General features: G+C 35.7%; 1 protein-coding gene across 8 annotated transcripts in view; it reads left to right on the top strand.

The window, feature by feature from the left end:
- CCSER2 (coiled-coil serine rich protein 2) overlaps positions 1-22,487 on the top strand; it is a 127,265-nt gene extending 104,778 nt beyond the window's left edge. For 5 of the 8 annotated variants that reach the window (XM_043988175.1, XM_043988176.1, XM_043988173.1 and 2 more), the window contains one exon: positions 18,460-22,487. In XM_043988175.1, coding sequence (XP_043844110.1) covers positions 18,460-19,275 — 816 coding nt within the window. In that variant the 3' untranslated portion in view covers positions 19,276-22,487. Of the gene's footprint in view, positions 1-5,746; positions 5,832-13,694; positions 13,735-18,459 lie in introns of all 8 variants that reach the window. The other 3 variants (XM_043988178.1, XM_043988179.1, XM_043988180.1) reach the window with 3 other exon arrangements.
- The last annotated feature ends 1,908 nt before the right edge of the window (positions 22,488-24,395 follow it).

The raw sequence follows: 24,395 nt of genomic DNA, 5'->3' as shown, positions 1-24,395 counted from the left end.
TGTGTTGTACGTATTGTAGTAGCTTATTACCTAGATTTTCAAGTGAATTAAAAAAGTTAAACTTATAGAATGTTAAAACTGGAATTGATCTTAGAAATAATTCATCCAGCTACTGCACATTGTAGAAAACTGACACCCAAAGTTTAATTAATTTGTTCAAAGTTCCAGCTAGTGGCATAGCTGGGTTAGAACTTGTTTCTTGACTCCTGGAGAAATGCTCTTTCCATACTTCCTTAAATTTAATGTGTTCCTCTCAAACTAAGTAATAATATAAGGGTTATTGAGAAAATCACGTTGTATCTCTTTAAAAAAAAAACACCAAAAACTTGTCTTGTTTTAAGGGTGTTTAAAATGTTATATTCTTTATAAAGCAGCGTGGTCCCCTTAGAAGTGGTGTCTGAAAGACTAGACCTTAAAAGAATCTGGGTATCTGAATTTTGTTGTTATCAATTTAGATTTTTTTCAAACTTTAAAGATGGAAGAGACCTTAGAGCTCATCTTATCTTACACCTCAATTTTACAAATGAGGAAACTGAGTCGTACACTTTTTTAGAGGCAGATAGGGGATTATGAGTCAGGATATCTAATTCCCACTCTAGTGCTCTATGTCACTCCTGCCTCCCAGAAGAATGGAAGGGCTTTGACAGGAACTCTCTCCCCACCCCCTCTGCTTTAATCCCCATTGCCCATCATATCATCTTGCACAATATATTTTTTTGATCCAAACCTGTGATTTTATCATCACGGAATACTTTTGGTATGGAAATCTCCACTAGCATTTTCTCCATAATTTGGAAATTTAGCCTTGTGGAGCATTGAGAAGCCAAATAACTTGCCTGTGGTTGGCACAGCAATGAAGTGCCTGAGGCAGGGCTTGAGCCCAGGTCTGCTAAGATGGGACCTCTGTTTGCTCATTCCACTACCTCTATGCATGTTGTACCCCTTTAATCAGTGTTTATTGAACCAAATTCAGTTTATATCTCTCTGTTCTTTCCGGATTTGTCTTTCTTTCTCTACATTAAAAAAAAATCCTATTTGCCATTTCCCAGCTCAACTGCCATGCTGTCCATGAAGTCTTATTTGATTATACAACCTAGAATTGGCATCTCCTCCTTCTGAATTCCCATAAGACTTTGTAAGAACTCTATATCACTTACCATAGAGTGCTTTTTATTATAGCTATTTCTGTATATTTTTATTTCCCCAATTAGATTCTAAGCTCTTTGAGGTTGTCCCTTTGAACAGTGCTTTATTATCTTTGTACCCTGTACAATGGCTAGCATAATAGACCTTTTACAAATATTTGTGAATTGAAGAGAAGACAAATGCTTGAAAAATGCTTTTGATCTTATTTAAATTTTATTTTCTATTTTTGTCATAAAATAAGTATAATAAAATTAAGTTTTAAAATTGGCTATTATCAAACACAGTCTCTTATTTTTCATTTTCCCATTAATTTTTTTTGTTCTTGCAATCAGAAGGATTGACATGTTCGATTTTAAAAAAGAACATTTAAAAAAAGTTAAAAATAAATAAAAAAGAACATTGGGTAACTTGTACTTATATATTGTAAATCAGTCTTTTAGTTATGGGAAGGGAGCTACTATTATTGCAGGTATATAAAAGAGAGGATACCACCTGAAAAGCTATTTACCTTTTCTTATTTTAAAGTACAAAGTAAAATTTATTGGGGGTTTTGTTTTTTGGGGGGTTGTTTGGAAATAAAAATTAAATATGCATTGGTAGAAGGAGTTTCCTTCCTGGGAATTCCCTGTATCAATGGAATCACACATCCATCACCCTCTTACTCTCTGCCTCTTGCCACCCTTCTGCTCCACCTTCAAAAACAAACAGCCCAGCATCTAGATTTACGGGTTGCAAACAGTCCTGAGTCCCTAGTCAAAGATGCTAACTTACTACTACTACATCTACTGTGCACTAAAAGAAAGAATGAGATTTAACCGTTTCCCAAAAAGATTCTTCTACTTTCAATTTTAAGAATGTGCACATTATTCTTTTGCATCTCATATAAGGTAAGAAAACTTTTCTGGTGGAGTATGTTTTAGTGTTTAAGATGAATATCTGTTGATACTATCTGGTTTTGAAATTTGTAACTAGAATATTGCTTTATAAGTTAGCCTAAGTTTCAGTTGTGCTCAAAACATAATTTTATCAAACATATGTAATCTTCACTGATTATTTGTATAGAAATCTACACAAAGAGAGATAGCATCCTCTACATTGGTATTTATATAGAATTCCATCATGAATGTTGCTACCCTGATATTTACCCCCCCCCAAAAAAAAGTATTATAAAATTTTGTACATAAATGTGGAAGAATTGAAAAATGAGGAAAAGATGGGACTTCAAGTAAAATGTGGAAGATGCCCTAAGTTATTTACTAGATTATTAAAAAACATTCGTTGTTGTTTAGTCGTTTCAGTCTTGTCTAACTCTTTTGGGACTCCATTTAGGGTTTTCTTGGCAAAGGTACTAGAGTGGTTTACCATTTCCTTCTCCAGCTCATTTTACAGATGAGAAAACTGAGGCAAATAGGTTTAAGTGACTTGCCTGGGTCACACAACTAGTAAGTTTCTGAGGCTGGATTTGAACTCAGGTCTGGTGCTCTATACACTGTGCCACTTGGCTGCCCTATTACTAAACATATGCCCCATTGTTGAATACCAGATCTAGTACCACTCAAGAAAAAAGAATGAAATAACATACTTCACTTGATGTAACTTCATGGTACCATTTTTCTTATCTATTCTTCACAGAACAGGTAAGCAAGTTTTTAGCTTGCTAAACATTACTGAATAAAGGATAAAGCAAGCCTCTCTTCATATAGGATAACAATAGAGCAATATAAATGAAATTGGATTATTTATTTGTCCTTATATTGTGAGAATAACATATGAAATGTTTTTTAGCATTTTAGAACTAAATTTTGTTCATATGTGGATTGCTAAGTGAAAATCACTGTGTTAAATAACTAGGATGCCATTAAATAGTCTCTTAAATTATTAAAGAACTAATTTTTCTCCCCCACCAACCACCACCACCACCACCACCACCACCAACAACAACAACCCACCCTCCAAACTAATATGTTGAGGATACCATCATTAAGTCTAAATGCCAATCTGATAGTCTCAGATTCCATTTAACCTCTAGCTTATCCTTTGGGTAGAGTTGATTGAGATGAGTATATTCTTGTTGCCATGGAAATCAACTGAGGCATTATACTGAAAGAGATCCAGATGAGACTAGTGGAGTTGAAAAGTTTTGCCTCCTAAGTCACAAAAATCACCACACACCCTACATGTGTGCAAAGAGAGCAAGGAAAATAAAGAGGTTCTCGTCTTGAGCTGAGAGTGACTAAGAACTTTCATGTGAAGTGAGCAGTGAAGTTTCTATCTACCTTATCCCTGAAAAGGAGCATCTTTTGCTCTGGTCGCCTCTGTTCAACTCTGTAACTTAGGCTGCACCTCTGGAGAAAAGGACCCAGAGAACTAGTGCATGTCTTTTTCTTAATCATTCTACTCAACCACCCTGGCAAACAAGCAGAACACGTAGAAGATTAAATCTAACTCCTATCTCCAGGTGTGGGGAGAAAGAAATCTGTGGACAGATGGTATTCACTGCTTCAACCCTGGTGTTCCATTGTGTTAGCTCCCAGAATTACTGTACAGTTGACTTTTGAGTTCCTTCTGAAGATTTAGGTATTTAGGAACTCATTTTCACACATTTTGGGAAGATATTTATCTCCCTAGGGCCAAAATAGAAATTCTTCCTCATCCTCTGAGCTTTGATGAGGTTGCCCTCCCTTTTACTGAAAAAAGATTCTTAAGTATTCAAGAAAGACACCTCTCTGCAGAGATTATTTAAATAGTGTTAGGGCTTGGACATGGAATGAATGGCTGTTTTGTTTTCCTTTTTTCCTTTTTTTTTTTTTTAAAGCTGTTTCGGCATTCTTATGGGATCAAAGATTTAGAACTGAAAAGGTTATTAGAGGCTACCCAGTCTAACCTCACCTTTTTCAGATGAGAAAACAGGCTCAGCGTGGTGGTTATTTGCCAAAGGTCTCACTGCCAGTAGGTGTCAGAGGTGGTATCTGAACCCAAGTCTTCTTGACTCCAAATCCAGGACACTGTTGACTATGAGAGAAGAGAATACCTTCTTCTCAAAGCTTATGGGGCAGTCCCAGTTAGCCAGTCAAGTGGCATGAACTGTTCAGATTTGAGCATAAATCTACCCCTGCTGCTCAGGCTTCCTGGCCTCTCCATAGCCATGTTACCCACGAGTCATCTTCACTTGTCACTCGATGAATGCTAGTATCCCCATTCCTCTCTAAACAGACACTCTGGAAAGCACTTTGCATGGTAGTACCTTGTTCTAGCCCTTCTACATGAGCTTTTCCTCCATGTGGACTAGAGTGCAAACCCCATGATTGCGTGAATTATGTCTTAGTTATCTTTATATCTCCCCTAGCACCTTGCTTAGGGCTCTGCACATAGTAGGTAGTTAAGATGTGGGTATCTCTATACATGGCATCTGGAGTCCTCCTTTTTTTAAGTCCACTACTCCAGTGTTATAGACAAGAAAACACATTCAGAGACATTACTTGAAGTCACATGGCTAGTAACAGAGTTAAAATAGACCCTCTGTGTTCCTTCAGTTATCAGCACCTCACAGGAAGCCTGGTTCTCTAAAGATGTTAGCCCTGACAGCTGCTACAGGTTTTTGTCCTCCCCTCCCACCCCTATTAAGTTCTTGGTGAGATTCTAGCTAACAGTTTTGCCTGATCCTGCAGCAGGTATCTATCAGTAAAACAAAGCAATTCTTAGTGTTCAGAATTTTTTCCTCTAAATTTCCAAGAAATACTTTTTAGTCTGATACTCTAATAAAGGCACAGGCCTACAAGGGACGGAATGTGAGTCTATTTTCACTATATGGACAGAAAATTCCTAATATGAAAATTCATGAATAATCTAAAAACATTTTCAAACTTGAGTAAAATGCGTATTCATTTGTTTCATTTGAATATTAATTGGTTATAATAACATAAAACTTCCCTTACTGTGTTAAAAGTTTTCTCTTTTGGATAATGTTTTAATAAGTGAGGCTAATGATTTAGATTATTTAGGTCTAGAGGCGTACATTTGCATACTGTAACATGCATACAATAATTTGTTGCAAGTTACAAACCCAACTACCAAACTTAGAGGTCTCTCCTAATGCTGATGTTGTTATTTTTAAGCCAGCGTTCTTTATCTTACCTGTTAATGCTCTGATTCTTTCCAATTTAGAAAGTGGTGTTTTTTAAACATCCTTTTATATCATTGGTTCTTTGCTTACTTGATTTTTGGTGCTATTTTAGAGTAACATTTTTAGCATTTCAAGTCACATCTTCCATTTTTAATGTTTCCTAGTCCTACAAAAAGAATATAACTTACTGCTTTCTCAAAAAAAAAGTACCTAGTAGGTCACATGCTTCTCATTAATTTCATATTTTCTTAGGTTGAGAGACAAAAACTTTGCCTCACTAAAAGAAAACTGACAACTCAATTACTGATGATATACTCAGAGCACTTTGTGGTATGGATAAAGGTTGAAACCAAGCCTAAAACTTTTTAATGCTGGCTTTATTTTTTCTTTCAAAAGGAAACAGTGTGGCTTTTGGTTTCTCTCTTCTTCTGTTCCCTTTTTTATTATCCCTTCTCCCTTCTTTCTCTCTCTGCACAGGGTGGGTATTCTGCTCCCTCCTTCTCTCCTTGGCAGGGCTCATTCCAAGGGAGCCCTCGGACTGTTCCACCGCACCGCAGACAGAGTGAGTCTGTATCTCTCACTCATACCTCACCTTGGCTTCCAGTAGACATTTTCCCTTTGCACGAAATATTCATTCTAGAGCACCCTTCTTTCCCAGCCTGAAAGAGCTGCCGGCATATGATTTCTATGTTACTATTTCTTAACTTAACACTTTCTTTGATCGCATGTAAATGACTGCAACTTAGACTTTCATAAAAATTATTAAAATTTAATTTTATTCTAACAAAACTCAAGCCTCAGGTGTTATGAATGACATAAGCCCTATAAACATATATATGTATATATTTTGCTTAATGCATTTTCCTTTTTTATAACCTTAAGATGAGTAAGCAATACTTTTTTATCTAGGTATGATAAAATATTTTCACACATTTCTACATGGGCATAATGTATCCAGAATGGAGTTGACTTCATTTATAAATACAGATTTGCTCAAATATTTCTAAGGTCTTTGGAATGCAGTTCAATAAGAAGATATCTTATTTAAAGACATTTTATGAAAAAGCTCAGTTATCACTAGCATTTCTTCTAAATTTATGATCTTTCAATATTCCAGGGTAGGAAAATGGCTTTCAGATATGCATGGTTTACTAATACTGCTAACAGCTTGGTTATTTGACCCCTAATTCACTTGTTAATTTTGGTTTGCTTTTCTAAAACTAGATTTATTGTGTTATACAATATGCTTACTATGTGCACATCTGGTAAGTTGGTAATATTTTATATATTTATTAAAATACCCTTTTCATGGATTTTCTTGAACTTGTGAACTGTATCAGTTGTCGTTATTGGGCCTTTGTGCAAAGTTCCAATTATTCTAAACTGGGGAAATTTTAAACAGGTGGAAATATGAATTGTTTTTTATTACAAATCATGTCTGATGACATGTTTAAATTTAGAACTATGAAGTATTGGGATAATGTAATAGGATACATTTTAAATAGCTATGACTTTAGGAAAAATGACAAAGGAAATTGATGTCATTAATGGCCATGCCTCTTTGCTGTGACTGTCCCTCCTAACTATTCTCCCATCATTGGAAATTTCAGTTGAGGAAAAAGCTTCATGTGCAGTCTTACTGTCAGTATTTTAGCATGATTGATGTAGGGATTGAATAGAGGATGCTAATGTCCATCAGGTCATTGCTTTCTCCTTTCCTTTTCTCTGAGGCAACTGGGTACCTTTCTCTCTCTCTTTCTTTTCCTAACCTTCCTCCTTCCATTCATTTTTTCCTTTGTCCCTTCAACTTTCTATCTGCTTTATCTTTTTACCAAGTTGCCTTTCTTTCCTCTTCTTTAATCTCCATGTCCCTGTTTCCCTGTTCTAGTCTTCTCTGCTCTCAGTACCACTGTTGGATTAAGAACTTGATATTAATTTTGCCTGTAAGAGAAAAGGCTAAATGAATGAAAGGTGATAGATCTAGTTGTGCGCCTGTTGGGCGCAGGGAGAGATAGCATATTAATTATTATTCTATTATTTCCATGGTGCTTAACAGGGTGTTTGCACATAGGTACTTTAATAAAATGTTCAGTGGGTTAATGGGGAAATGAACATTTTTTATTTGTTCATATAAACTTGGTTGGCTGCCATATATATGTGATTGAAAGGAACTTTGTCCCCAGATATTTGAATCAGTAGCTTTGCATAAACACATGCTTTCCTGTGTCCTTGTCTCTTCTTTTTTGCAGCATTTTTGTTAAGGCTGCTAGTAATTAGGGTTGTTTTATTTAATACATTGCAAGTATTTATTGCAGTATATGAGACTAAGAAAATCTTCCTAGCCTTACTAATAATGTTTCAGCGTGGAGTGGAATAAAGCAATCTTGGATAATAGCATTTATAAAAAGATGCATTCATGTATGCAGAAAACTTGTTTTGATCCTTGAAAGGTAGGGTTATATACCAGAAAGAGCCCTTGTCCTTGGAGTCAGAAGATCTGGGTTCGAATGCTTACTTTTCCACCTGGTTACTGTGTAACTGGGGAATAGTCATCTAACTTTGCTGAGTTTCAATTTCCTCATCTGTAAAATATTACCTCACTAAGTTGTTGCGAGAAAAGCAGAATGTAATTGTAAACTGTGAGGTGACATAGCAATTAGAGCTTATTCTTGTGGTAATGAGAATGTATGACTACTTCCTTCTGCAAAAGAAACAGAATAAAAGTCTTGTTATGGCCTGGTCCTTTGGTGCCAAAATTCTGTTTCCTTGATAATCAAGAGGAGATGAATTAATACTAGGAAAATAAAAGGTTTTCCCCTCCTATTTCTTTAGTTCACAGGTTTTGAGTTTTTTATTCAAAAAATTATTCCTAAAAATATAATCTGCTATAAACTGAAAGACGAGCTCTCATTTTTAAGACTTTAGTTTACAAAGTTCTTTCCTCACAGTATCTGTCAGATTGACAAGTAATATCTTATTATTTCTCTTTCATGAATTGAGATTCTGTAGCTAGTTGGTGGCAGAGTTGGGTTTGAACACAGATCTTGAGTCCAAGTTCAGTGCTTTCTCTAATATAACCCAGTACTTCCCAAGGAATAAAAGAATAAGCGTGAAGAGGAGACATTCCGTACAAGGATAAATGCTTGAGATATTTCTTGAGTCACTGACTAATGCCTCAGAAGACTTTACTAAAGGAGGAATGTTCTTTAAGCAGTGGGGAAAATGAGTAATATTTTTTAAAAAAGAAACAAATACTGATTATAATGCTTTAAACAAATGCCAGTTTTGTTCTTTGGAACAAATGTAATACATTTTGTTATGCATAGTTTTATGAAGTCTATCAGTAATTTCATAATGCTTTTTCCCCTTGGAAATCTAACTGGCAGTATAATTCTAGTGATTTCTAGGGGTAGCAGATAGTCCTCTGCAATGGAACCCACACCCAGGCAACCACGACTTTCCTTTTGTCCATTAGAAGTTCTCAGTTTGTCTTATGTATTTATCAAGTCATTGTACTTGATAAATGCTAACCTGAAAAATTATTCACAAAAATGATTGCAGATAAATGGCCTGTGGGATGATTTGACTAGTTAAGAAAATTTCAAAAGAAAAATTTAGCATTTGATGAGCATTTATTAGGCAACTACTATGTAGCAGATCCTGTGCGAGACCCTGACAATAAAAAGTACAAAAATGAAACAACTCCTTCTTGGGGTGGTTATATTCTATTAAGGAAGAAGATATGTACATATACCAGTAAATACAAAATATATACCCATTATTGGGGGGAGAATTACCAACTACAGAATTCAAAAAAGGCATCACTTAGAAGGTACTGCTTTATCTCAGCTTTGAAGGAGATTAGGGATTCTGAGAGGCAGAGATGAGAAGTATATCAGAAAGGTCAAAATGTGGAGTGTAAGAAGAGGCATAATGAATTGTAAAGGATGTTTAATAACAATCGGAATAATTTGCATTTTATCCTAAAGGTAAGAGGGAGCCACTGCAGATCATTGAGAAGGGGAGTGACATGATCAGACCTGTGCTTTAAGGAATATTGTTTTGGCACCTTGTGGCAGATGGGTTGGAGTGGGAAGAGACTTGAGGCAGGCATATGATTGAAGAGAAAAAGGGGTGGATGGGGAGACATGTTGTAGGAGTAGAATCAAAGAGGCTTTGGGATATAGGGTGAAGGAAAGGTAGGAGTCCAGGATGATGCTGACATTGTGATCATGGGTGATTGGAAGGATGGTTTTGCATTTCACAATAAGAGGGAAATTTAGAAGAAGTGTCGAGTTGGGAGAAAGATAATGAGCTTTTTGGGACATGTTGAGTTTGATTTGCTCATGAAACATCCAGTTCAAAATGTCTGATAGGCAGTTGGTTATGTGTTACTGGAGTTCAGGAGAGAGACTAGAGCTGTATATAGAGATTTGGAAGTCATCTGCATAAAAATATTTGATAATTAAACCATATAGAAGTTAATGAAGTTGCCAAAAAAGAAACCAGAGAGTAGAAAAATGACGTCAGGACAGAGTATATTCACAGCTGGGATGTTAGATTTCCATGACAAGTCAATAAAGAAGATTGAGAAGGAGTGGTCAGCCCAATGAAAGCCATAAGACAGCTGTGTTCCAGAGAGAAGATCCAGGAGAAGAGGGTAGCCAGCAATCATATGGCTAAAGAGAGGTCAAGAAGATAAGGGATTAAGAAAAGGCCATTAGATTCAGTGATGAAAAGATCATTGATAACTTTGGTTAGAGAGCAGCATCATTGGCGTGATTACATCAGAAGCTACAGCAAAAGGTTGAGAAGCAAGTGAGAGCAAAGGAAGCTAAAGTATCAAAAGCATTTAGCCTTTTCTAGGGGTTCAAGGTAAAGGATTAGCCAAATAATCTTAACCGTTTACCATGTCTTTGCAGATAGACTTAGTTACTTCATTTGGGAGACCTGGTTTAAGGATTGTAAAGGACTTGCCTTTTCCCTTTATCTTAATCAAGATAAATGCCATTGCCAAGGAAATGAATTCATCTTCAACTCTTGTCTTCACTTGATAAATCTAGGGAGGGATAGAAAATAAACTCTACTTTCTATAGCAAAGTCCTAATGGAGATTTCTTTTTCAGCTAAATAAACTCTGAGCATTTAATATAATTTGTTCCTCTCTTCTGTAAGTCATTTCTCATTAATTTCATGCCAATAAATCCTTGTCCAAAGGATGTATTTAGTAATGATGAGTTTCCATCATAGTTATTTGTAAGCATTGCTATACTGTTAGATACAGGAAGCTATTTTAAATTGTTTGCTGCAGCTAAAATTAAAATAACAGTTATCGAAGTGAATAAAAAGAACACTTCTCAGGCAGTTTACCTATTTGAAGTTTTGGGTACCTTTATCTCAAACATATAGCAAACTTTCATTAATGTTAAAGATTAAATTTGAGATATTAAAAAAACTAGTTGTGTTCTTTTTCTGAATTGTTTTTAAATTTTAGAATTTATCTGAGACTTATCTTCCAAAAATAAAAACCAGGTTGAAGGTCAAGAAAAAATTTTAAATGGTTTAAAAATCTGAAAAATAGCATTTTACATACATTTGTTCTCAAATGATTTCTATCTTTGTCTTACAGCACTGAGCACGTGTACTCTTCACCAAGAATAATGCCTTCAGCCTAGCAAAGCACCTTCATATATCCATAAAAATTTATAGTAATAATAGTTTCACAAAATGTTTTTTCTTGATTTCTGTATAAATGATGAGTTTTCCCAAACTGAATTATTAGAAAAAGAATTAAACTAAATTTATCATGCCCTAGAGTAATTTTGCATCCAATCAAAAGCAATAGACAGCTTAAAAAATCCCAGTAAGTTCACATAGTTATCCTAAGTACCTGCCAGACAGTGTGTTAAGTTTTTGCTATTAATAGTATTGTCCTCAACTGGTCTCTCCACAAGAAAGTGGTTACTTCACGAAACACATGTAAATGTTGTAAGGGTTTTTCTGTCACTGCAGGTGAAACCTTGAAGCCCATTTATGCCCAAACACACTTTTAATATTACTCTGCTCTTACTTCATGCTGTTATTTATCTTGTCCTCTTGATAGACCTGACTTCATTGCTCCATTGCTGGAAATGTAATACACTCTCTTTACCCTTCTGAGTGATCTTATAAACTTCTACACTGATTTTTTTTTTCATGACTATGTTCATTCACCTAGGGATTTTTACTTTCTAACTCTTTTGTTAAATAGATTCACCAAGCATATACTTATGAGAGTTGGTCATAGTTTAATGTAACTTTATGGCTATGACTTTTAAGTTTGAGCATTGCTTTAGTTTTTGAGGATGACTTTTCATCAGTCAATAGGGAAGGTTTTGGGGGGAAGAATAGGTCACAGGCTCACAAGTTCATACAGGGAGAATTAAAAGGGACTTTGGAAGCCAACAAATACAATCCCCATCATGTTATAAATGAGGAAACTGAGGCCCAGATAAGTTAAATGATTTGCCCAGGCTCACATGGCTAGTATGTAGATGATGTGGGATTTGAACCTAGTACTTCCTGACTCCAAGTCCATTTTCTTCTCCATTATACTACACTGATGCATGGAGTCCTGATGAGATTCATGGAAGCAGCATTTTTATGGAGCCCATTCTGTATTCTCTGCACTTACAAAGACCCAGCACTTCAGGACAATCTGGAATTAAGGCAACACCCCATTCATTATGTGGATTCCAGTTTAATGTTCAGAATTTTCCTGAACCCTCTTTCTTCTCCTTCCTTCTTGGCTGCCCTCCCCAGACTTTTGTATCTAATCTCAGTGTCCCAAAGTATCTAAGTTTGTTCAGATCAAGGTGATTTGATTTTGAATACTCAGCACCTATTCAGGTAATGACAAAGAGTAAGGGCCAAAGTGGAGAGAGAGAAGGAAGTGAGGTTGTATTTCCCTTAACACTACAAATTATTGAGAGTATGAAGGGAATTTTAGTTTAAAGCCATTAAAAATGAATCAATTGCATTGGAAAATCAGTAATTTGTCAGTTAAAATAGGCAAAAATTGAAAATTCAGAATATTTTTAGCCATTTAGGTTTCTCTATGCTGTGTAATACAGTCACTTGTTAATTCACTTCACAGTAATATCTATGTACTCCTATCAGTTGCTGCTTAGATAGTAGAAACCGTATCATCTAATTTTTTGCATTTAAAGTTTCTTCAGCAACGGTTTGCTGGGCATAATAGTTATAAATCTGGTGGGATAATTTTGAGGCCATCTTTCTTTTGTTTCTTATTGTAACTGTAGTATCTTGGTGTTCAAACACTTCCACTTTAAAGAAATAGATTCTGTCCATTTTGATCATCCAGATGTGGAAAGAGAACTTTGAAGTTTTAACTGCGTGATTGTGCCCAGATCTAGACTGTCTGATGAGTGCTGTGAAGAAGGTTAGAGACCAGAAAAATGAAGTCACACTAGCACATTGACCACGTGCTGAAAAACTTATTTGGTCTTAAGCTGTTTAACTAGTCTCATAGTTTTAAAAATTGTTTATATATTATTCTCCTCCATTGCATTTTATTCAAAGACTAATTTGTTTAGCTATTAGATGCTACCTGCAGTTTTTTAAGGTCTGCCTAATGCAACATTCTTAGGAGAGAGAGGGTGTGCTGATGGCTGAGAAATCCTAAAACCTGATTAGGTGGATGAGGAATATAGAAAATTTCTATTATAAATCACCACACTGTGTGCAGATCTAGTTCTATTATGGGTCAAATCTTATCTGTAAATACATGGTGATTTATATGGAATGTCTGCTCACACAGAATGGGTGCTTCTTGATGCCCCCAGAAAAACAGCATCATACTTCTATTGTAATAAAACTTAAATGAAAACCAAATTACACCTTCAGTAGACTTTGTTACTTTAGCAGTGGCAAGGGAAATGATAATTTGAACTGAGGGAGAGAGAGAGAGAGGGAGAGAGAGTGTGTGTGTGAGTGTGTTTTTAACATGCAAGGTGGATGGGGATCTGAAATGATTAACATTAATTTTCATTTCCTTATGAAATGATGTAAGAATTCATTTCATTCAGGCTTTAGGTTTGAACACATTATATTTTAAACAAAATTATTTTATCTTTCATTGATACAAGATCTATATATGAATCCTTTAGGTTGAAGAGTTATTTTTGAGGTGATAATTACTTGAATTGACTCTTGTAACACATTAGATGTTAGTGAGGATTACAAATAAGTTAATTTATTTTGAATAAAGTTTATTAAATTCGATAAGTAGTGATGCCTAAGGGAGAAGTTAAAACCTCTAAGTTGCTATTCTGTCATGGCAATTACTCATTGTTGTGTGTTGGTCCTCTGACATCATTGTCCTTGTCTTTTTCTTGTCTCTGCTTTCCCATTATGCCATTGGCAAGGAGTTGAGAAGTTAGTCCATTACTTCTATGATAAAGCGTGGTACAGTACAATTTCAGATTTCTTCCCACCACCTTTTTCCATAACCATCGTTTTTCCCACTTTGCATGGTGCATGCATGTCAAAGTCCTGCATGGATTAGTCATGCTATATATTGCTCCATTTTCTTCCCTCTTCCCAGTCCCTCAGAATGCTTGAGAACCAACTTTTACATACTCCAGGAAAACTTTTGAAGTGGATGCAAGATCTATAATTTAGGATTGGGTTACTTTTAATGTAAATGTCATGCCTCTTCCCTTATTAACCACGATTAGAGTTTTTATTCAGCTTGAAATGTCCAGCAGTCAGTTTACTGATATTGACTATGGTACAATTATCGGTGCTTAGGGAAATAAAAACAATGTATTTTTATCTGCCTACCACAAAGGCTGCCTCCAGGGACATTAAACATTGAATATAGAGAATTTTTGTACCCAACAGTGCTATTCTCCATATTTGGATCACTTACTACCTGTGTCTCTGTGGCCATCCCAGCTCCAATTCCTCTCAGGAATATTATTCCCCATTGTGCCCTTTCTAAAATATTTGGATTACATGACCAACATGTAGTGGGGAAACACAGGCTGAGCAAAGCCTAGTTTTGAAAACACATTAATGGGAAAGAAAGCAGCCAGAGGATTCATTACAGTCATAGGGTCAGAAATTTAGAACTGGAAAGTTACTTCCATTAAGTTCAACACCCTCATTTTAGAGATGAGGAAACTGATGACTTCTCCAGAGTCACAAAGTAGTGAGGAAGTTCCAGAATCAGAATTTGAAGACAGACTTTTTCATTCCCAATCCAGTGCTCTTTCCTTCTATGAAACCTGATGAGCAAAATCACTTTCTAATGCCCTACCTTGAGAAAATGACATGGAAGACAAACTTCAAACTAATCCTGGGGCTAACTGGATAAAAAGCCCAAAATGACTGTTTTACTACTATGCTTCATTTTTCCAACCTATTCCTTATGGAAGCATGTAGACTTTGTAGTGGGGAAGAATAGTACCAAATCTCTCGCTTTAGTTCAGCATATATTTGCTGTTTCAGATAGTCTGTAATTTGCCCAGATCTTAGTTCTTTCTTCATTTAACAAGAAACAAAAATATGTTAGCTACAAACTGCGTAGAGAAGAAAAAAACAGTCAAAACCTTCTAAATTACACTAAGTTTTCCATCAATCTACCTTGAACATTTTAAAATGATATTTTGCCTTTGACATTATTAGGATTTGGGGAGATCTGAAAGGCTCATTAAGCTATCAAAAAGCACCATTCTTCTTTCCTTAACGATATGGATCCAGTTTGCTCCATTAATGTAGTAAATATTAGCTTTAAAAGATAAGGTTTTTGGCTTTTTCTATATAATCTTTATAGTATCAAAGGCAAATTGACCCTCATATATTAGTAATGCTTCTAAAGTATTCTCTACAAGCAAAATACACTAAGATATAGCTAGAGTTGATTTCAAGCAGTATAGTTCCATGCATTTTTCCCACGAATTTGGTTGCCATGTCCAAAGAATTAATTGCCAAGTGGCCAGCCTACTGGTAATGAGCCTCCATACTTAACTACATTTGGTCCTTGGAAAACACATTGTTGGTTCTTAGGACCAACTTTAAGGCCTTTCTAGCATGGTATAGGACCTACCAGAGCTTGCACTCTTAATTGCATGGCTTTTATGAACTCATGGTTACCTCCCTGCCATGCAGAGGCATTGGTACAAAGTAAAACATTTATTTTAGAGTAGACAAAGCATGTCATATTACTAAATTTAAAACATTAATCTATAAAAATCATTCTTCAATTTCTTTAGAAAACTAATAGCACTGATTACTTTTGAGGAGTCAGGAACATTGCTGATTAGTTCACAGAATCCCAGCATCATAGTTTTGAAGCTGAAAAGAGCCTTAGAGACCAACTCCCTTCATTTTAAAGATGAAGAAAGAAACTAAGGCCTACGGAGAGGCTAAACTGATCTGCATGTGTTCACAGAGATAGTGATTGACATGTCAGGATCCATGTTCTCTGACTCAGAATCTAGAACCTTTTCCACTATAACTCACTGGCTTTTGTATCATGTATAAATTGTTCAGTTTTTTAAAAAATATATATAAAAAACACACCTTCATTCTCCTAAAATTTTTTCTTGTTCTTTATTGAGTTAGGAGCATTGTTTTAGAGAGAAATCATGCTTTAGGTAGACGGTTAGACCAGATACTCTTAGAGGTTCCTTTCAAGTCTGAGATTCTCATGGTTCTAGACTTTTTGAGCTTCAATCACCAGATTTGGCTTGAATTCTTTCTAAGATAAACTCTTATCACTTGGGTATTTAAGAATTTGAAGAATTATGCATGAATGAATAATAAACATTTGCAGCTTGAGCTATCTAAACAGTAATTCAAAATTAAGTGAATTTTTAAATTTAAACTCTTAATTAATATAAAATTTCTATTTTAGCAATTCATGCCACTATTGTTTAAACAATTGACTTGACTTTTTTGAATTTCTTTTTATGGCACCTAATAATCTGAAACCTCTTTCCCTTTTTATAATTTGAGCTGACAGAAATATTTGTAATCATATCTTCTCTTTACCTATTATAGAAAGACAACTGAAATAATTTATTACAGTTCCCACCATTTTGAGAATTTATACATTACTTTAGAAAACAAGTAGTAGAGAATGGTTCATATTTCTTTGTTAGGTTAAAAACAGTGAAAAGGGAAGGGAAACTTTCCTTGGAAGAATGAGGTTGAAGTTGCCTTTGTTTTTTTCACTTAACAGTTGTTCCACACCCCCATCCCCAAAGTGTTTAATTTGTTCAGTGTCTCTATCTTTCTGTCACTAATAACCCAATTTGCTTTTTCATTTTACATGACCACTCTCAGTTGGGCTAGTTTCCAGAGATCCCTAAGAAAGAATATGTTGAATAAATTGCATAGTGAACTCAGTCACATAAGCTATTCGTTTGGTACTTAAGTTATTAGTTTGCTTATTCTAGTGATGGTTGGATCATAGTAGACTTGTTTAGCTTTACCTCAAAGAGCTCTTAACAGAAAGTCTGAGAACTTTTAACTTAAATCTTTCACTGCTACCATCCTATGATAAAGTAGCTTCAAAAAGTCAGGGAAATTAAATAGACAATGGTTTAATTGATAATGGCATGAATTTTGAACTGTAAAGATATTGTGAAGAGTTTAGTTCAAAATAAATCCATTTGATTTTGGATTACTGCCTTGAACTATATATGTCTGGTTAGTACCGTGCTAATTATTACACCAATATATTGATATCCTATGGGCCAAGTTAACTTTGTTTGCGGCTAAAGACTCACTCTTTACCTGACCATAGACTGATCCGTAGGCAAGTAACTATTTTACAGTTGCTAATTCTAGATGAGAGACTATGCATGGCCCAGTGTACCCTTGATGCTAAAGGAATAATCGATTCAAAGTACATTCTGTACTGATAGTTAGGGACATCGTAACCCTTTATTTTCAAATAATATTGTTGGTGTCTCTCCTTTATAAGATTAAATATCAGTTTTTATATTCTTTATGATGCTTGTTGATTACTCATTGGTTATGCACTTAAATGACTATGATCTCATCAGTGTGGGCATGTTTTCCTCTGGTGCAGATTATAGTGGTGCATAAAATAAAATGCTTATGATTACAAAGGGAACCAATTATATTGAAATATAGTTAGCAAAATAGTTTTTAAAAGTTCATGGGCCTTATGTTAAACCACCTGTTAAAGTATATTGACTGGGGGCAGCTAGGTGGCGCAGTAGATAGAGCACTGGCCCTGGAGTCAGGAGTACCTGGGTTCAAATCTGGCCTCAGACACTTAACACTTACTAGCTGTGTGACCCTGGGCAAGTCACTTAACCTCAATTGCCTCACTAAATAAATAGATAGATAGATAGATAGATAGATAGATAGATAGATAGATAGATAGATAGATAGATAAATGAAGTATATTGACCTTGTTGGTTTAGATATCATGAAATGTTTCTCTCTGCGTAGATAGAAAATATCTAGTCATCTGAAGGAAGTTTTATCTATGATTAGGCAGTCTTCTATCTATGGACTACATGATATACATAAGCTGTCATAGCCACAGACCAGGCAAAAAGACTTTTTGGAAATGTTTCTTTTGAAATCTTTTCACTGGGGAGGTTGAAAGTAGATTAGATTTATCCACTGACATACAATCTTCACCAAACCTTGTTTATTTGCTGATTAATACAGTACCAAACTCAGATACAGATAGTATACATAAAATGATTTCCAGGGGGGAGGAGGTGGTCATGTTTATAATTGTGCTAAGTAAATCGAGCTGTTCTGACACAAATCCATAGGGTGATAATACTAAAGAAATCAGTTAGCTAAGAGCTCTTGACTCCTCAATTTTTAATACATCTATCAAAGTAGAATTATGGAACAAATTTTTTTCTATAGTGTCAGTCACTAAACTTGTCCCTTTTCCTGATTATTTTGGGGATTTCTTTGAAGTTTTCAGCCAGCATAACTTTTTGTTTGCATAATCACTTTTCTTGTATGTTTCATGAATTCACTTGTTTTTGCCAGTTTTTTTTTTTTAAGCACAAAAAACATTCAAGCTTTCAAGCTACATTAAACACCAGATCAGCACAACCTGGACTTAATACTGACTATATTATTTTTGAAGTTTATTGTGGTTAATGTTGTTTTTCATTTTGACAGCCTCAAGTACTACAGCCTTCCAGCAACCTTCCCAGGCCCACAGACCACGCCCAGGGAAAGCTAATAAAGCCACAACACATCGAGGCCCACAGTGAAAGTCCTGTTGAGGGCTTACATCAGGATGTTGAATGTCTAAATGAAAATTCTGCAGATGGTTTTCAACAAAAAAGTGATTATGGCCTCAAAGAACAGCCCCAGTCATTAAAATCATCATTAATTCTGAAGGAATTTGCTAAGAATATCCCTTCTCAAGAATACCTGAATATGACAGGGAATGTTTCAAAGCCTAATCAGTTAACTAGTAATAAAACAAGTGAACTAGAATCTGCATCCTCTTTCCAAGTGAGTACAGGAGAAGACCAAGCTCAGAAAGCTGTGAAAAATCAGCCTTTGCCCACAGCTGGCACTACCCATCCAAAGGCCTTGCAGCTTCAAAAGCCATCAGTCGATAATTCTTTGGTACCTTATCCAGGGACCATTTCTGAATCATCTCACGATAGACCAACAGCTTGCAAGACATCAGAGTTAACAACATGTAATCCAGCAAAACTTCAAACTGCGAGTCAGACAAGCTTAATAAGTAAGCCGAATCAGAAAGCTTCTAAACTTCGCCCACCTTCAGTCTCCTCTTTTAAACAGAAGCAAATAGTAAATAGTCCCAGACAAGAGCCTCAGAACTTCCAAGGCAAGACAAGCATCCCAAGGCCACTGACACAAAGAAAAGAGATCGTGCAACATCAAACTGCCAATTTCCATTCTGGGGATTGTTTGACCTCTAAACGGTATTCTCGTCTCCCTAAGCCAAAGATACATTAAGGACATAATCATCACATGCCCAATTCTTTGGAAAGATTTGTTCATTCTATAATTGTTTTCCATACATCTGATTCCCATGGTGAAGGCACTATTAAAAAGCCTGCAAGTCTTGATATTAAAACTTAGAAGCTTCGATTAGTTTGGCTATTCAATTCCATAACCTAGTTGAAGCATATACCATCTGAACATTCATTGTCTCAGGTAAACACAGATGTTTGCTTATCCATCTAAAAGGCCTGTGGAAGAAACTTCAGTTTATTCCTCCCCACAGAAAATTTATGCTTAACCATAGTATTCCACTAAACAAATATTCAGGGTGTATGGTTTGCTGACATAGTCCTTTTTATAATTCTTATTAATCATGATTATTTAAAATGTGAGTCTTTTTTGTTTACCCCAATCTTTGAATATAATCCCTATTTAAAAGGCTTGAGATGTTGGTGGAAATGCACATCTCTGAGCAGATTATTGGCTGGTACTCTATTTTAGAGGTCTCTGCAAAACCTCTACAATCATCTAAAGAACTCAAGCTTTTAGCAGGTTATTAATGTATGTTATACTTTTCTCTGGCAAAAATCAGCAAATCCTTTAATTGGCTTATCTTCCCTGGCCTTCTCTGAGTATCAGGCAAATCTCCTAGGTTAAAGGGCATCATATTATGTGTAAACATCTATGCATTGCCGTAACATCTCATTGGCATAACTTTTATGTTCAGTTGATGTTGTTACTGGGTAAATTTTGGAAATGGAGCTGAAGATGCATCTATTTGCAAAACTTGATGATGCTAAGAGTTTTGCTGGTGATTGAGTCTTGAACTTATAAGGTTAAGGATTCATGATACCCGTGTTTAAGGTCCTCCATAATATATTTTAAATTAGCTCTTTTAACTTTATTGTAATATTTGTATTTATTGACTTTCTGCTAATATCAGAAGAATCTGAAGTACCTGACTTGAAATGTTTGCACAAAACTTTGATGTATGTATAGGGATTTAAAACTATTTTGCATAATAAAACTTGTGTTTATTAAGTAATATTTTGAGAAAAATCACAGATTTGCTTTAAGCAAGCCCATGATATCATGAGAAGAGCTGGTACTCTTAAGAGCTTTGATTTTGCTTTTCTATGCTTTTTAGCTTTCTTCCTTGTTTCTATGGGGTTGTGCATATGAGCAACAAATTGATTTGAAGGCGATAAGAAACAGAGGACTCATGTAAGAACTAGAATTGGGGAGGGAAGAGTCTTTTACTAAACTGATGCTCTCAGTTACTTTTTTTTTTCTTTCACAAGGCAGCTGTGAGACCATGAAGTTAGTGCATGCACAGATCTAGTGGTGTTTGGGTGTCATGAGGCTACAGATTTCCTCTTATATTTCCCCAGTAATGGCACCAGTCTGGACTAATATTTTCTGAGAGAGGTAATCATTACAAAGTGCTGTGGATAGCCAGAAACATTGCGTCAGATTTCTTGCTTGTTTTGTACCTGCTGCTGACCACTAATTAAAGGGAATTTGGCCAGGAAATCAGTTGCATGTATTTCCAATGATTCCTTTCAGAATAATATATTGGTGAGAAGTAACTATCCCTTTGGAAAGAAAACAGGCAAATGTCTGACTTGAAATTATAAAATGCAATTTGCCCCCATGCTTGCTATTTATCTTTCGTTTGGAATTGTCAGAAAACCATTCATGTGCACATGTTTGATGGTATATGAGCCACATGTGTTTAGGCCTTCTTGATAACAACAAACACACACACATACAAAACCCTTCAAAAATGGGTTTACCTTTGCCATAAATTCTAACTGAGAAACATCAGTATTATAGCAGGTCCCTGATATCGTATCCATTATGGTAATTTTAGTGTAATCAGACCTATCAGCAAGATACCTTAATGTTTATTAATGGAGACAGGCTCTTGGGGCTTAAAGTCTGGAAAAGATTGGTCCTTTTCCTTTATGAAAATTAAAAATAATTGTATAGGTGCAGGTGACTTTAAAAGCATTGAATAGAGCATTAGGTAGTTAAATGATAATCATTGCTGAAGTCCATTTGCATTTTTCTTTTTCGTATCTTCATTTGTGCAATATTTTCAGGAGAATGAGACTACTGTTCAATGTATTTGAATAGGGATGAGAGCCTTTATTAACTATTTTAACAAGTGAAAAATATAAGGAAAAAAATCAGATTTGCACTTTAAATGAGCTTTACTGCTTAGAGTTGTGCCTAAAGTAATCAAAAAGCCTCCTGTGACTATTTTTGTCTGTTTGAAATAAATCTCTCTGTAAGTGTTGCTGTTTGAAGGCATCTGTACAGCACTGAACAAAGCTACTTTACCACCTCGCATGTCACTTTTTTGCCTACATTTTCTTTGTGTATTCCTTTGTTTTCTCTTGTTTTTGACCTGATAGCATACCACAGAATCTTTTTCTTTTTCTAACTGCCACTTGCACATATTCCCATAGTCTAGTATGCTACAGACAACATATACAACCTCAATTTGTGAGCACAGTAGTCGTCATTTCCTTGATTTTGCATTCAGGAATGTCCGTTAGGATCCCTAAACACAATTGAAATGAGAATCTATAAGCCTACACAAGTTCACAATTTTTCATGCTGCTAAAGGGGTTGGATTCTTTGGGGGTGGATACAGCGGCATGCATGTATTTCTCATAAATGCATTTTGAAAAGTCTTAGGACTTGATAACATCAGTATGAAGGGGGATTGGCGGAAAACACGTTATCATTTCTTAATTCTTATGCTCAAAGTGCATTTGCAAATGGACCTTCCATGTGTTCTTTTTCATTTCAGTGTGGCAGCATGGATTTTGATACATTATGGAAGGCTCAAATTTAAAAATAATCTAACTTTTGTCATTAAGTAAACATGCAGTATACTTTTGATCACCGCTGTGATAAAGCTGCTTCACTGCCTCCTTAGATGTCAGATTATCACAATAAAAACAGAATGTCAAATCCAATAACATTTAAAGTCTTAAGTTCAATGCTAGCTATAAGACAAAAATACAACCAATTAATACTTCCAGTGTTTGTTTTGCCCTTTGTCTTTTTAAAAAATCCATCCAGAGTACGTACCATATATTGCAATTTGCTTGTAAAGTAGAAAACCCTTATGTAAAGACTCTTTCCTGAAAGTGTTGCTATAGTGAATAAAAATAAAATGGATAATTATAAATATCACCCTTTTCTCTCAACATTTGCTGATAGTTTATTTGGAACTTTGAGGGGTTTGGGTTTTATTTTTTAGGTCACAACTGAAATGGTGACAAAGGAAAGCTGGGGTTTTAGTTTGATTTTCCTGAGCTGGTGCAGGTGCAGGTGCTGGTGTTTCCTTGTATATACTAATGATGATGTCAAGAGTTAGGAAGTTAAAGTGCCTGGGTCTGCTTCTACTCCCAATTTCCTCAGTTTCCCTTTGGGATAGAACAGCTATTTTCTACCAATTTGAGAAAAATCCTTGTGAGAGTTATGCTTAAAAATAAGCTTTAGAAACCCAGATCGTAATGCCATGTAAGAAAAAAAAAATGTCAGTGTCCTTTTAAGTTTTCATTCACAAAGCACAGTGGAATAAGGAAAAAGGATGATGAGTTGAAGCTATAATGAATTACCTATTTCAGAAAGTCAGTAATTATATCATTAATGTCAGTACTTCCTCCACCAATGCAAGTTGCCACCTTTTGGAAGTTGCTGAGGCCAAAAATCTTAGTTACCTGTTGCCCAACCTTCTGTCAGTGAGCCTCTTCACTGCTTGTGCCCATCACCTGAACCTTTCCAGCACATTAGGACCTCCCAGGATTTACACTGCTGGTTTTCTTCATGAACCTAGGTCATTGTCAGGCCATTATATGGGCTTGGAAGAAGACTGTCATGGAAGAATTGAGGAGACTTATCAGAATAAAAAAAGCACAGAAACTTTTTGGATACCCAGACATGAAAATGTAAATAATTTCACATCAAATTAAATATTTGATGGCTGTGATGTTTAATGCAATATGAACAAGCGATATGCTAATACATTATAGTACTGAACTGAAACAAGTATGTGTAAAAGAGATGCAGAAAGTCTCAAAGAAATTCCACTGGAAGATATTTTTATTTTGGAAATAACGTAATAAAATTGACTTAGACATCATTCCCAAATGGACTTTTTGAAAGGTGGGAATGGTTTAATGGTGGAAAGTTATGGCCAAGTTTTTTTTAAAAAAAGATCAGAAGATATAATCTATTACTTCACCTAACCCAAGTAGCGAAGGTCATGTCTGAAACATTTGCAGCATCTGACCTCATCTTACCACTCAAACCGTCATCACCCTGGTTCAAGCTTTGCAAAACACTCTTAATTGTCTCCTTGCTTTAAGATCCTCCCTTCTCCATTCCATCTTCCTTAAAGCTGCCAACGTTCTATCCTCAAGCACAGGTCTGAATTCATTAAATTGTGGTTCCCTGTGACTTCCAGGATCGAATACAAATTCTTCTGCTTGGCATTTAGAGCTCCTCACAACAACGAAGGCTCCAACTTTGCCTTTCCAGCATTATCTATTATTCCCTTTCATGTACTCTGTGGTCCAGTCAATCTGGCCTTTATCTTCCTTCTATCTCTTCCCTGGCATGATCTGTTGTATTGTGCCTGAAGTGCCCTCCGTTCTCACTATGCCTTGTGAGAATCCCTTGTTTCTTTCAGAGCTTAGCTCAATAATCACCTTTTCCATGGGGCCTTGATAGATCTTTTTAGTTGTTAGTGCCTCCCCCCCTTAAAAAAACACAACGCCCACCCCCACAACTCCCTGTGATGTTGTATTCACTGATTTTGTACACTTCTGGTACATCTGTATGTCCATATTGTTTCCTTGATAGAATGTAAGCACCTTGTGGAAAGGGACTACCATTTGGTCTTGGAGCCAAAGTTGACTTGGACCTGAGTTTAAATTTGACCTCATTTGAAACTAGCTGTGACCCTGAGCTAGTCATTTAAGTCATTGGCCTAGTTTTCCTCAACTGTAAAATGGGGGGGGGGGGAAATAATAGCACCTACTTCCTAGGGTTGTTGTGAGGATCAAATGAGATAATGTCTGTAAAGTGCTTAGCACAGTGCTTGGCACTGT

The sequence above is a fragment of the Dromiciops gliroides genome, chromosome 2, assembly GCF_019393635.1.
Source record: "Dromiciops gliroides isolate mDroGli1 chromosome 2, mDroGli1.pri, whole genome shotgun sequence".
In the NCBI taxonomy this organism is placed as follows: Eukaryota; Metazoa; Chordata; class Mammalia; order Microbiotheria; family Microbiotheriidae; genus Dromiciops; species Dromiciops gliroides.
This window is presented reverse-complemented; position numbering and strand designations above follow the sequence as displayed.